Raw genomic sequence first — 14,163 nt, 5'->3', positions numbered from 1 at the left:
GCTTAGCATACAATTGCCTAGTTCGAGTCTGAATCTTTTCTAGGCTGTAGAATTTGGTAGTGTAGTTCCCGAGAGTCACACTGTATCAGTTGCCTATATTTGGCTAGGTTGAGTCATGTCACCAAATATAGTCTATGCCTTTTGCATGATGTATGCCAGGCTTCTGGCTCCAAATGCCACAGCTGGCCTCCAGAGATGACTGCTTTTCCTGTCACTGCGTCCCTTAAGGTTAGGACTGCTGAGCTGGCAGTATTTCTTTGCATTTATAACACAATCAATACCAAGAGCCTCCAAAGATTGAATTTTATCCACTAAATAGGTTTACTTGCCTGAAATCCTAATGCCGTCCTTCTCCCTTGAGGAATTCAATTCTAAATGTGCCCAAACCTGAGTTATGTTTATAGATAGATGAGTTATCAAAAAAACCAATGAAACAAAACCCACAAACCCTGGGTTATATTCATATTTAGATATCTCAGGGATTTTTATTTTACTTCATTTTATTCATTTGTGAAGTGCTGGTGTTTTAAGTTCAGTAGAATGAACTAATTGAATGCTTACCTCGTGCCCAAACAGGAAACTCAAGGTACCTACGTTTTTAAAAAAAAAAAAAAGCTCTTGGGAGCTCCCTGGTGGCCTCGTGGTTAGGATTCTGGGCTTTCACTGCCGTGGCCCAGCTTCAATCCTTGGTTGGGGAACTGAGATCCCACAAGCTGTGTTCTATCGGGGGGGAAAAAAAAAAAAAGCTCTAGTTCCTAAAGGGGGCTATTACTTAAAAGAGATAAGAAAGTTAGCCAGTAGCTGAAATGATTACGTGAGAAGGTTGGCTGTTGCAATATAGATAGAAATAAAATCTGGTGAGTTAATATAACAAGGGGGTTTCCTTTTTGGGAAAGGCACCCTGGAAAAAAATTTGAAAAACAAACAAGCAAACAAAAAAAGATTTGAAAATATCCTCCATTGGAGACAAAGAAAGAGGGCCACTGTCTCAGAGGGAGGGAGGGGGTGGTCAGTAATCTAGCCATGGAATAGAAAATGCAAAAATGCCGGTGAAAATTAGCATCCGTAGAGCAGAGAGAATATTAGAGCAGAAATAAAAGGGGTACAGGGAGAAGGTGAAAGGCTTGTAGAAGACAAGGCACTTGTCCCATGGCACTTATAATGGGAGCTTTCAGAGAATTTCCAGAAAGGAAGTGATATATATTCTCCATAATAGATGTCATGAGTGGATGACTCTAGATATTTTAATTACAGAAGAAATTTAGAGAAGGAAAGGGCAGGTAGGATAGGGAGGCATTATGAAAGTTTTTTTCAAAGGTTTCTTAATGTCACTGCTAATATTTTAAAATTGAAGTAGAAGGCATTGCTGCTGATTGAACAAAATATTACAGGTATCTTTACTACTCAGAGGCCAGAACTGATTCCAGCCTGACAGGACTCATGAGAACAGGTCAAAAAATAAAAACAAGTATCACTTTGAGAGTTAAACTGTGAATTTTGCCACTGATTCTTCAGTGCTCTGTTGTCTTAGCTGAAGGTTAGAACTACTGCATTTAGAAGTCTAAGGATCAGAAAAAGTCTCAAACGATACCTACCTTGGGGGTGGAGGGTGGCATCTCTTTAGGAGGTGTGTGTTGAGGCAGACTCTGAGAGAACTGAGTTAAGGGATATTTTTGTGCCTGTCAAGTTGAAATATTCTTCTCTCTCTCTCCTTAAAAGGTACCCCAAAGGTGAGTTTCTGATAAGGTGGAACTTGATTTGTTAAACTGGGCCAGCTAGTTTGGGAATTTGTTTTTTGGATCCTCATCGTTAATTATCCTTCCTTAGTATCAAGTAAGAAGCATTATAGTTCATATGGAACAGCCCTGGTTTCAATTGGAGTGTTAGAGTATCTTCCATTAGATACCCAATTAGAGTATCTTCTTAGAAATAGCAAAACATTTTCTTAACTTCAGTTAATATTGTTAAATATTTTTGTTTCTGTGTTGACTTATATCATCTTTTTAAAACATGTTTTATGATAAATAAAAATGGTATGCGGGATAGCTGTTAATTCATTTACCAGAGGGTTTCACAGCTACAAAATTAATGCAAATGTTCCATCATGGAAAATCAGCTGCTACTTTGAGTCAAGTGATTTAGAAACAGCACTCCCTCCCTCCCTCCCTCCCTCCCTCCCAAGTTTTTAACAGTTAAGGTCATGTTCTTGTTCCAGCATCTCAAGTCTATGCTTTTTTAAAGATAATACTTGTGACAGATCATATGATCTGGGCTTGTAGTTAAAGCAGTTCAGCTGGAATTCACTGGATTTGGATACTTGACTGTGTGTATATGAGCATTAAATAATGAAGCCAATTTTTAGGAAGAAATCGAAATATCAAAATTAATTTTCACCTCCTCCTTGCCCGTCTTCATCCCTACCTCTCTTCCCTAAATAGGAACATGCTGAAATTTTAAGTGGAGCAATTAACAACTTAATTTTTTAAATCCTTGTATTTGGTGTTAAATGGTAGAAAAATTAAGTTCAGATTTTGTTTCACGTGAGACTCCAAGGTTTGCACGTGGATTAATTAAAGCCGTTAGCCACAGAGAACAGTTTTCTCTTTTCATGGCATGAGTTTATTTCTGTGGAGACTATTTCAAAGAAGTAGGATTTTGAGAGACTGAAGGATAGTTGTGGTCTAAAGTTCCTTTTTAAAGAGTTGTAAATGTGTGGCTGGTGGATTGATAGGACCACGTATTAGATCTGGCTCCTGCAGTGTTCTCTGGAACTAGGTGGAGTCTTCCTGGCATTTTGAAAGGCTTGCCCCAGCCTCCAGGCCTGGGAGAGCCTCTGCTTACCCACCTTTTCATTGTCTTAGAGAGTCTGTTGTGGTTCTGTGGAGTCAGAGTTTAGACTGCTGGTTTCCTAATTGGAATGTTTGTAATTCTGAGTCAATTTGAAATTCTCACACTACTCCTGATGTATAGAGTGCTAGACAGTGGTGGGTAATTAACAGTGAAGTTCCCCTATCCATTCCTTAGATGAATAAGACTTGAGGGTTCTCCACCATTCTTATGAAGGGCATGGGGAATATGGAGACATGAAAATGTTGTCATAGTGAGTTTTGTAACTTGTAGCATAGAACTAGTTACATGGTGTGTAGTCTAGCTACCTCAACTTGCATGTAGAAACTCTTCCAAAACAGAAATGCATTCCCCCCCCCCCCCCTTTATTTGTGGCTTCCAATTTGGAAGGTAGAGCATCCTCCCCAAATTTTAGACTTTCACAAACCCTTTTCTCGAGGGTATCTTGGGTGCCCATTTTAGGTTCAAAATTCGAAGGAAATTAACCCAGCATTTGCTGAATGCTATTGTGCCTCTGGGCATTGTGCTGTGTGCTTTGATATTTTCTTCATGTGTAAGTACAATGAAATGTGCCTCTTTACCTTCTGTACTTATTCCCCGAAATTTGAATTTAAACCCATTAGTGTGTCTGTACGTGTAGGCATAAGACTGGCACTTTTGTTACGAATTATATAAAAAAATGCTACTGCTAACTACATACTTTTAAAAAGCTATGGAAAAACTACACATGGAAGAAAAATTGCACATTTATGGGGAAAAATATGAAGATTGTTGTTATGAGTTGGTATTAGAACATAATGGTACAAAAAATTTCCTTTGGATGGGGATTTGGAAATTAGAATAACCGAATAGTTAAATATAAGGGGTATTTTATTTTCCCACTTTGAAACTTTCCCTTTTTGAACGTTTGTGAATATGCTGTTTGATATGTCAACTGACTCTGTGTGTTTATTAGCACAGCTAAGTTTTATCTCATAATACGGCTTTTTAAATACCTATTAAACAATTAATTCAGCTTTGTTGTTGAATACATTTAAACCATCTATGAAAAAAAATAAATTTAGTAACGGCCTTCTTTTACCCTCAGGTCGTCTAAACTATTCATATCCAGGATCCGATAGCTCTCTGCTTATTAATGGTAAGTGATAATTGATTCACCTTAGTGAAGTTCAAAGAACTGTAACAAGTTAGTACTGGGTAGAAAATACAGTAGTTAAGCTTCAGCAGGTGGAGAAATGACATTAGTTTGCTCTGTAATGAATATGCAAGTTGCTATTAATCTATCACCTATTTTATGGATAATTATTATTCCTCCAAATTAGAGCAGGAACTTTTTTTAAACTTTGAGAGCCAGCTAATTTGCTGTCTTGAAACTGGTGACAATGAGAATAAATGAGACTCCCATAATGACACATAAAGAATGACTTAATCCAATGTTAGCTTCTGTAGAGTGACCTTTGAAATGTCAACATAAAAACCATTTCCATGTAGTTGGAAAAGTGTTCCAGGAGAAAGGGGAGGTAATCAGAGATCGAAAGTCAGACAAAACAGCCTGAGACCACAGGGCTTGACACTGCAAAGCACAAGGTCATTCACTATTTGCTGTCTAATGACGACAAGAAAAATGAAGTTTTATTAGCCTTTGCAGTGCCTTCAGTAAATTCTCCTTGCCTATTCTAAATATTACCACTGCGCTGTTGAGTTCTCTTTTTATGTGCGTATTCTGAAGCAAACTAAATTTCACACGGAAGCAGGGACCATCTACTCACAGAAGGAATTAAAGAATTAAAAATTGTCTTTTTTGTAGTACTATAGTTTAAAATAATTGGGTGGAATACAGAAGTCTTGTTTACTTCTTTTGAATATGGATTTCAAATTTGTGTGTTCTTAATGCCTTCCATTTGCCAAAACTCATTTTCAGTCCCACCACTTCTGTGAATTATTCTTGACCAAATAACTGTATTCTGCTCATTCCCCAAACAAAGCAAAACCAAAAAATCCTACTCCTTGTCCATGCTATAGTATGAATGAGGAATTAAAAATTGCTTTTATGACTGGATTTCTTTTTGGTTAGTGTTTAAAATCAGTGTTCTGTAGAATCTAAGATTGTTGAGCCAAGAAATGTTAGAAGGAGATTTGATTTATGAGAGTTGCTGGGTGCATTAGATCCTCTGGAGACTATATGGTTTGTAAAAACCTCACTTGTTCATTAGTCTTTCGTCTTTTCATGCTACATTTGCCAGAAATAATGCCAAAATATAATATTTCAGTTTAAATGTGTGTAGACCGAAAACCAAACACAGTGGTGACGGTGGCCTCAGGATAAGGGGGAGTAATGTAAGGCTTGCCATTGTAGCATGGTTTCATCTTTTCCTGTGGAACGAGTTCCAGAGTCAAGTGCTGGAAATTGCAGGGAACCAAGATTTGAGATACTGTTGTGTGATCTTAGGCAAAGTGATCAACTCTTTGTTGTCCCAATTGCTTCATGAAGTCGCTAAATTAGATCAGTTGCCCCTGGGGTCATCTTTGTTGAGATGAGAAAAAGAAACACTCTCTAGTGGGTTTTCCTTAAAGCCCAATTCACTTAATTTTTTTTGAGTCTTTTATGAGATTCTTTCCTTTTACCTCCCCTCCCCCCTGCCCCGTTAATATTCTTTCTTTTAAGAGTAGATTATTTTTTAACAACCCTTACTTGGCAAAGAAAAAAGAAAGGTAACTTTCCCCTCTGAATGTTTATGTTTTGAAATTTTATTGGCCCGTAGATTCTAGAAGGAGACTGGATGGTTTTTACTGTTGTAGACATGGAAATTTTGTTATAGAAGTATACTGACTGAGGTTAACATTACCTCAGACTGAAAGATAGGATGATAAAGAACAAAGAGATGTCAAAGAGGGGAAACTTGCTGGCTCCTCAGGCAAGACCCAGAATATGGGGTTATGGCTGCCATGCTCTCAGATCCAGTATTCAGCTTTGCAAGGTCCCGGAACTTGATTTTGTCAGATTTGATCAAGTGCTAGTTCTTAATAACAAGCCAACTAGGACCGGACCGGACGCCAATTTATGCATTCATAATGAGGAGTACAACTTCTGGGTAGACCAGACGCTAGAATTTACTGATAGACCCATTCTCTGATAGCAAAGTCCAGGTTTTGGAAGACTGCTTAAAAATCTTGAAATTAAAGCAAGGTGAGGGTGGAGGGATGTTAAGACAGTTCTTTAGGCACCTTGATTTAGGCTTAGGCATTGCCTATTCTCTGCAGTCAAATTTATGAACCATCTTCTATGGTGGATTGCTTCTATAGATAAATTGATCTCATGCATATGTTGATTCTTAGTAGCTTTGTTCTCAGTATAGCTCAGGTTTTGGGGATCCCCATATTGAAAATCTAGTATAATCCATTAATTATGTTTAATGAAGATAAACTTAAAAATCACAAGTGCTACCCATTTCATAGGACTGTGGTGGAGATTTAAGTGTATGTGCAATCATTTAGCATAGCACCTGGCATGCAGTCAAATTAAATAATTAGAATGTCATTTTGGGGGGATTGGGAATATTAGTGCTAAAGACTTACAAGGGAAAAAAATACAAAACAAGGGATTATGATTGTCTATGAACGAACATGCTTTCTTTGTCTATTATTAAGAGCGATAACCTGAAACTTTATTTACTTTTAAGTACAGTCCCTTTGCATCTTACATCCATTCAGCTTTTTCTTAAAACTGAAAATAAAAGCCAAATATGTTGTGCTGCTTTATATTCATTATTCAATTTTAAGACTTTAGGGAACCATCAGGAGCTGTTCTTTCCTGTCCACCTAAATAGTCTACTCAGGCTTTTAAAAACCTTTAGAAAGGTGATTATATAGCTATACTCTACTTTGCTTCGACTATAACTTTCAGAGCTTTTCCTTCCAAGCCTCTGTTGAGCTGAGAACCATTTCTTGCTTTGTTTGAATAAAAATGTGAAAGACAGTTCTCACATCGACATTTGAATTTTGACATGATTTTTATTGTATAACTTGTTTTCAAATTTTCAAACAATCACAAAGTGTTTTGGAAAGAAGTGGGGTTTAAATCCTAAATAAATAAAAAGAAAAAAAGATTCAGAGTAGTTAGTCTACTAGCTTCAGCAATTTATATTGGAATAATATTGGAATTTGCATGTACAAAGATAAAAAGAGCTTACTTATCCAGTGGATCAGATTCAGATTGCTTTCTTTTTTCCCCTTGGCTATGCTCAGTCATCAGTTTTCAGATTATGCAGTTACCTTCATATTACCACTCATGACTCTTAAAAGACACTGCCAGTATAATTCAACAAATAATAATTGCATGCTCTAGGGAATTATTGTTGTTATTAGTCGTAGAGATATTTTTGAGGGGCATTCTTGGGGAAAATCCTTGGATTTTAAATGTATTAAAACAAAACAAAACAAAACAATTTTCTAGCTACTTTTTGGATATGGGATTCGTTTGCTAGGACTACTGTTAACAAGTACCACAGACTGAGTGGCTTAGACAGAAATTTATTTCCAGTCTTGGAGGCCGGAAGTCTGAGATCAAAGTGTCAACAAGGTCGATTTCTTCTGAGGCCTCTCTCCTTGGCTTGTAGGATAGCTGTCTTTTCCTTGTCTTTACATGATTTTCCCCTGTGTGCAAGTCTGTGTCCTGATCTCTTGTAAGGACACCAGTCATTGGATCAGGGCCAACCCCGGTGACCTCATTTAACCTTAACCACCTCTTTAAAGGTCCTGTTTTAAATACAGTCACATTCTGAGGTTCTGGGGGGTCAGGACTTCAGCATATGAATTTTGAGGAGGGAACACTATTCATCCCGTAACAGATGCCGTTTCCTAGTTAATCTTATACATAGTAGGAAGATAGTTAGAATATCCATTTTATGTTATGATAAGCAAGCCTGAAACTTACTCAGTTTCTCAGCTAAGTCCGAAAGGAGTGCTAAGCATAGGCCAGACTCACCTTATATTCCTCTGGTGTGTCTTGGTTTAGCTCTGAGATAGATATCAGATTAAATGATTAATATTCTTTTTACCCAACTTGAAGCTTTATTTTATCCAAGAAAACTAATATTTAACCACCACTACCTCTGTATAAAAGTGCTCGTGCATGGTACTTTTTTCCCTAACCTCCCATTTCACTGCTTTAGCCCTTAGGATTAGCTGCTTCAAAAATGAACCTTGTGGCAGGGAAAGTTATAGAACAGCAAAGTATTGGGTTGGCCAAAAAGTTCATTCAGTCAGTGAACACGTTGTTCAGTAAAGTTCTTCGTGAAAATGAAAAATGCGTCTTTCATTTTTACTTAAAACTGAATGAACTTTTTGGCCAGTCCAGTAAATTAGTTTCGAACAGGTGCATGTATGTATGTATTTCCTAGCCTCTGTGGTTGTCTCTCCCTTAGAAGCATCAGCTAAAACGTTTGCTCGTCCCAGAAGAGAAGATTAGTAAGAGATCTTTTAAAGGTTAGCATAGGACAACACCTCTTAATTATAGTTCTTTGGAAGGAAAGGGAGAAGATTTTTACTTAAAGGGGATGGGGGCCGGGCAGAAATCTATGAAAAGGGAGGGGAAAATTTACCCAGGAGAAATGTAGATTATAGTCACTTGCTGAAAATGTATATAATATGGTTCTAGTTGCTACAGTAAGGAGCATGTTGAGAGATCCCTTCTTGAAAAAGACAATATGAAAGCAGACTATAAACTCTAAAGTGCTCTACAGTTGTCAGCCTTGGAATAGTAATGGAAAGCTGAAAGTAACTGTTGAACACCAATCTAAGAATTTATACATACGAGTTTACTTTTGAGGAAGAAAATTATTTACTGAGCGTCTGTCTGACTGTCTGACCATCATATATACATGTGGTATCTTTTATGATTCTCTCTTTATTTCTCCATTTTTATAAATAAGAAACTGAGGATTAGGGATATACAGAAACTAGAATTACATTCATACTCTGCCCTTCTGTAAGATAGCTCTTTATAAATAATCCTCTCGTATCTTTATTATACCTTATCAACATTCTTTGAATATTGTTAATGCCAGCAGGCTAGTATAAACAGAAGCCAGTGTGACATAGGAAACTCTCTTAAGCATACATCTAAAGTAATGTTGTGACAATGAGCCCGTTAATAAATTCGGAGGTGATTTATAAAATCCTTTAAAATGATTCTTCGCATCTCTGTTGAATTGTATGCTTTGGTCTTTGTGATGATTTTCTGCTTTTGGGTTCTACCACCTTTATTCTTTTGTTAACAGATCAACTCCTTTTAGCTTCCAGCCTTTGATTTATATCTTTTTAACTGACTTACTAATTTGATTCCCCCACATACTTTTTTTTTTTTTGGTGCTACTGGAAAAGTCAGTTATTTGATAACATCTTTTAATCTGAGCCCTCTCCCCTTGTTTTTCCAAGTAGCATTGCTGTCTGCCTTCTCAACATGGGGGCAGTGAGAGGTAGATGGAGAGCCTGAGGTAGGCCAGAGGTAGTGTGAATAGGATCAGTCTTTCATTGCCCACTAAAAGCTAGTCATAAAGTCCTATTATTTACAGAGTTGATTAGATGCCCTCGTGTAGGAAAGGATGCTTTTCTTTAATATATCATTTGTTTGTTTTTAATGTAAGTGCCAAGAAGAAAACCCAAAAGGGTCCATTAGCAAATATAGTAATATAGTGTACACAGTAGTAATAAATTTAAATGGTGCAGAAAAGGATAAAACAAGAAGTGGAATCATTCCTTCTTTCCCCATCCCAGTCCGTATCCTCAAAGGTTCTTGTGGTTGTTTCTAGAAAAAACATTTGTGTATATTCCCACATATCTGTTTATATTTCCTTTATTTTTAAGTTCACGTAGTAAGAATCATACAATACACACTTAGGCACCTCATGCAAACTACATTTTAGAGAGCTTTAATACGAACACATGAATATGTGCCATATTTTTTAAATGGCTGCATTTTTTGTTACGAACATATCACTATTATGGATAATTTGTTCCTTTTGTGCCTAACAAATGTTATAACATGAGAAAAAGATACTTTTAAAAAGATAAATGATATTTTCATTTTTATAATGAAATATATATATAATGTGTATTGAAAAAGACCCGGTAAGTCTTTCTGTACCTTTTTGCAAGTCTAGAATGCCAGACTACTGAAATTTTACTAGAGGGAATTTACTGATGAATATAGGACATTTTTAAGCAATCTTGTAAAGACACTTTGGAAATAAAGTATTTATCATAGATCTTAATAACAACATGCATCCAGAAGTTATAAAAATTTATAGCCATAATGTTTCCAGCCCATTAAAAAAATTCTTGAATCATTTTAATACTGAACATTAAATTATATAAATCAAAACTAAGTAATAACTATAAAAGATAAACATAAAAATAGTATTAATCGTAACTCTGATGGGAACTAGAAGATTTTTATTCAGTAATAGTATGCATTTTTGAAAACTTTTAACAGTGTATACTCTTTGGTAATTCACGGAAAATTCTAAGCAGGGTTTATTTTAGCTGATTTAGCCAGAAGCTTTTCAAAATATAGATTTCTTTAAACATATTTAAAGTGATTTTTTTTTAAACTGCCGCTTCCTCCAGTATTTGAAAAACATCAAATAATGTGCAACACTTGCAATCATAAGATTGGAAATCTGACGTGTTCCTCAGGATAGTGGTGAAGCTCTGTGTTCTAAGTATTTCATCATAATATGTTTCACCAAGTATAATTTGAAATAGGTGAGAGAATTGTGCTTAAGTACCACTTTTGTACATAGATGAAGTGGCACCACTTACCATTCATTCTGTTAATATCTGGGTTCTGGTTACATAGGTGTGTTCATGGTATGGAAAGTTCATTGAACTGTACACTTACAATTTGTCTACTTTCCTGTATATATGTCATATGTCAAAATCTACATTAAAATAATGTATAGCATTATAATAAGTGGAAATAAAAAATTTAAACATTCTCATTTTCTGTGCTCCAGAATGTCATTGTTTTTATTTTTTGGAAATACTTTATATTAATTTGCCTATTTGATTAGGCAGTTTTTGTAGCTATAAGCATTGTACACCTGTAACCTGTTTTCCCTAAATGTGGGAAAATGTTTCTAAATATAGTTTTTAGAATTTAATCGTGGAATTTAATCGTGAATTCTTTTATATTAACCAGCTTAATTTTGTGGTACAGAATCAAAGCTTGAAAGTACACGTTTGAAGACTTGGAGAGTATTTGATTTTTGCTTTTGATGTATAGCCTTTACCGTTCCTGAAACTGTACTTATTTTTGAAAAGCGGAAGCTATGAGATTTTTTAATGTTAATTTTGTAGCTTTTAAAAGCCCACTCTTTTCAAATATCTGTTTTCTCAGAAATCCAAGAGGCATCAATCAACTTTTTAAGATTGACAGAACCAAGATATTCAAATAATTAATTTCCCCAAACTCCCTTGTCTTTGAAGCAGTTGTATGAATAGAATGTTCTTCTGTGATATTTTTGTCTTTCTAATCTCTGTCAGGTTCACTAAGTGAGAAAATACATCCACTGCCACCCCAAATTGAAGAACTACTAAAGTGAAAATCTAACAGCTGAGGGAGATTTTACTGGTTTTAATCCATTTGCCTAAGTACTTTGGTGAAATTCAATGTTATCTAGTAATGATAGAAATTATTTTGGTATGAGACATAATTTCATTTTGGAAAATAGGTACATGGTACTTCTAAGTTATAACTCAGTTATAACTGAGCTGTTATATCGAGAGGGCTAAGAATGAAAACCCTGACCAGTTAGTGTAGTGATCTCTTAAAATGTGCTATAATTTCTAACTGGAAAACCTATCCCAGCTTCCTGTTTAAACTTCCTTTCCAGTCAAGAGACCTCACTTGTTGCATATGCTGCTATTCTCGGCATCTTTCCTTGAGCATTACAGCACCCCTATTCATGCCACTGCCAGGTCTTGCAATGCCCTTTCTCTGTTTTCTCTTTAAGGTCCATCTCAGAGCCACACCCTCCCCTCTCTGTCTCTTTAATCAGAACGAGTTTCTCCTCCTCCTCTGCTTCTGTCGCACCTAACACTTAACATGCCTATTGCTGTAATGGTTACGTTACCGTTATTTGCTTATGTGGCCACCTGGCCTTTAAGTTCCATGTAGTCAGACCCATGTGCAATTCATCCATAGCGTTTAGCAAGATCAGGCATGCATTCAAGAAATGTTTGTTGAATAGAATTAGGGTATTTGGACAAACTGCACATACAAATTCCAGTTTGTTTGAGGGAAGACATTTTCTCAGAAGTTTCCTGATTTGAAATTTATACTGCCGTTTTCTGAGTATTCAGGTATATACATACAATAATTATAAGTCTATATTATATTGTATTATACTATATTATATTCTTTTTCTTCTCTTCTTGGTTGGAATCTACTTTGTGATAAAATGCCAAACTTTTTACTTTTCAACATTTGGGCCATGGTGGAAGATTTGATTAGGGACAAGAAGCTGGCTAAAAGGAAGTTTATAAATTTCCTAAAGACTTCATTTGTTATGAGTTTCAATTATTAGGGAATAATTGAGAAATAGTATAAAACTGCTGTTTATCCTGTAGTGGCGAAAAAGTCATGAATTAAATATTGAAATATCTACTGAATGGCTAGTTAGCAGGGAATTCTGGGAGAAGTTAAGATCAATATGGTAGGAGTTGGTTTAGATCATGTTACATATCCCTTAGTTTCATACTAGTTTGGACCTTGGGTGACAGAGCAGAAAACTTCCCTTAAAACAAGTAAGGCTCAATACACTTTTTACAGTGTCCTTGAAGAACTTAAAAAAGAAGGAATGCATTAAATTGACCTCTCACCATCCAAATTCCATATTTTTTTTGAGATGCTTACCAGGAAATGAGGAATACAGCCAATTTTTTTCAGTTTCTAAAGCTGGTAGATGAAATCACAGTTGATTCTTTTGACAATGTTTGAAAGGTTGTTTTTTTGTTTTTTTGTTTTCTCATTTGACATGCAGCAAGGACATATGGGCGAAGGAGAGGTAACATTATTGTTTCTAACTTTTGAATGTGTCAGTTGTATTTGGAGAGGACCCAAGTTTGCTCAGTTTCTAACCCTTGTTGGGAAGCGGGTAGGGGGAGTGAAACATAGCTGTGATCAATACATACTCTATGTGTTATAGTTAACATTATAGACATTCTAATTTGAAGGAGTCAGAATGGTAGGATTTGGGTTTGAATTGAAATAATTTCAAACTCACCTTATTTATATCTGAAGATTTGTTTCCCTTTTTTCCTTTGTGAAAGGAATTTCTTAGGAGAACATAAGAATCTTTAAAAAGGAAAATATAGTATGACTGGTCCCAAAATACCTGATTATATTGGAGGTTCAGTTATGCTTAAATAGCTTAAATCTGCTTTCAAAAATTTTTATTTATTTCTCTATTTATTACTGAGCATAATACTGCATTTTGTTTAAAATGAGGCTGACTAAATAGATGACTAATCCTATAAATTTCAAACATTGGTGGGGGGAAAGCTCTACACATTTTAGAGAATTTCAAAGAATCATTTCCTAAAGTGCCTGCCTGAATAAACTTTATTTTTTGCCTCCTGTACTATAGTTTTGCCTTTTTATAAGACAGTAAGTTAGACAGTCAAATAACGTAGCTTTAAAATATAAGTGACTTTTGAAGATCCAGAAATAACCTCCAATTTTAGAGTCACTTTTTATCTTCATTATATAACGCTTTTGAACTGTGGTTTTATAGGGTAAATTCATAACAAATATACTGTCAATTGTGTTTAATAATGAAAGTTGAAAGGAAGACAAGTGTGGTGACAAAAGGATATTGGAATGTTTCAGTAAAAGAAGAGCACTTAAGATATATTTCTGCAGAATCCATTAACGAATTCCTTATGTAGTATCTAGAAGTAAATTGGCAGCCTGAAAAGTGACAAAACAGTGCTTGAGAGATTCTACAGTTCTTTGTAGCTCTTTGCTTTGCTTATGATTTATACGTTCATAGTTTACTGACAGGTAAGTATGGGAAGAATATTAACCACATTGGCATCTCTGGTCTTTTCTGTTTTTATATTCTGAATGATAGTATTTTCTAACAGCAAACGTAATGACTAGTTTTTAGAATTAGACACTACCTGTACCAGCTGATAATTACTCAACTAAAAGAAAATTTTATCTTTAGCATGCCTAAAAATCTTAAATTCTGTAAGACTAGCCAACAAAATTGGATAACAGCATCAAGTGGATTTTGATGGCATCCCATTAGT

The 14,163-nt window shown here is 35.5% G+C and overlaps 1 protein-coding gene across 2 annotated transcripts in view; it reads left to right on the top strand.

Moving 5' to 3' along the window:
• The window catches only part of CPEB4 (cytoplasmic polyadenylation element binding protein 4), a 63,915-nt gene that overhangs the window by 34,060 nt on the left and 15,692 nt on the right, over positions 1-14,163 (top strand). Inside the window, exon 3 of one of the 2 annotated variants that reach the window (XM_024753342.1) lies at positions 3,935-3,985. The exons of the other annotated variant lie outside the window; for it this stretch is intronic. Coding sequence (XP_024609110.1) covers positions 3,935-3,985 — 51 coding nt within the window. The remainder of the gene's footprint in view (positions 1-3,934; positions 3,986-14,163) is intronic. 2 annotated transcript variants of the gene reach the window in all.

Source organism: Neophocaena asiaeorientalis, unplaced genomic scaffold, assembly GCF_003031525.2.
Source record: "Neophocaena asiaeorientalis asiaeorientalis breed wild unplaced genomic scaffold, Neophocaena_asiaeorientalis_V1.1 scaffold268, whole genome shotgun sequence".
Lineage (NCBI taxonomy): Eukaryota > Metazoa > Chordata > Mammalia > Artiodactyla > Phocoenidae > Neophocaena > Neophocaena asiaeorientalis.
Note: the sequence above shows the minus strand (reverse complement) of the source record. Positions and strands in the feature narration are given on the sequence as shown.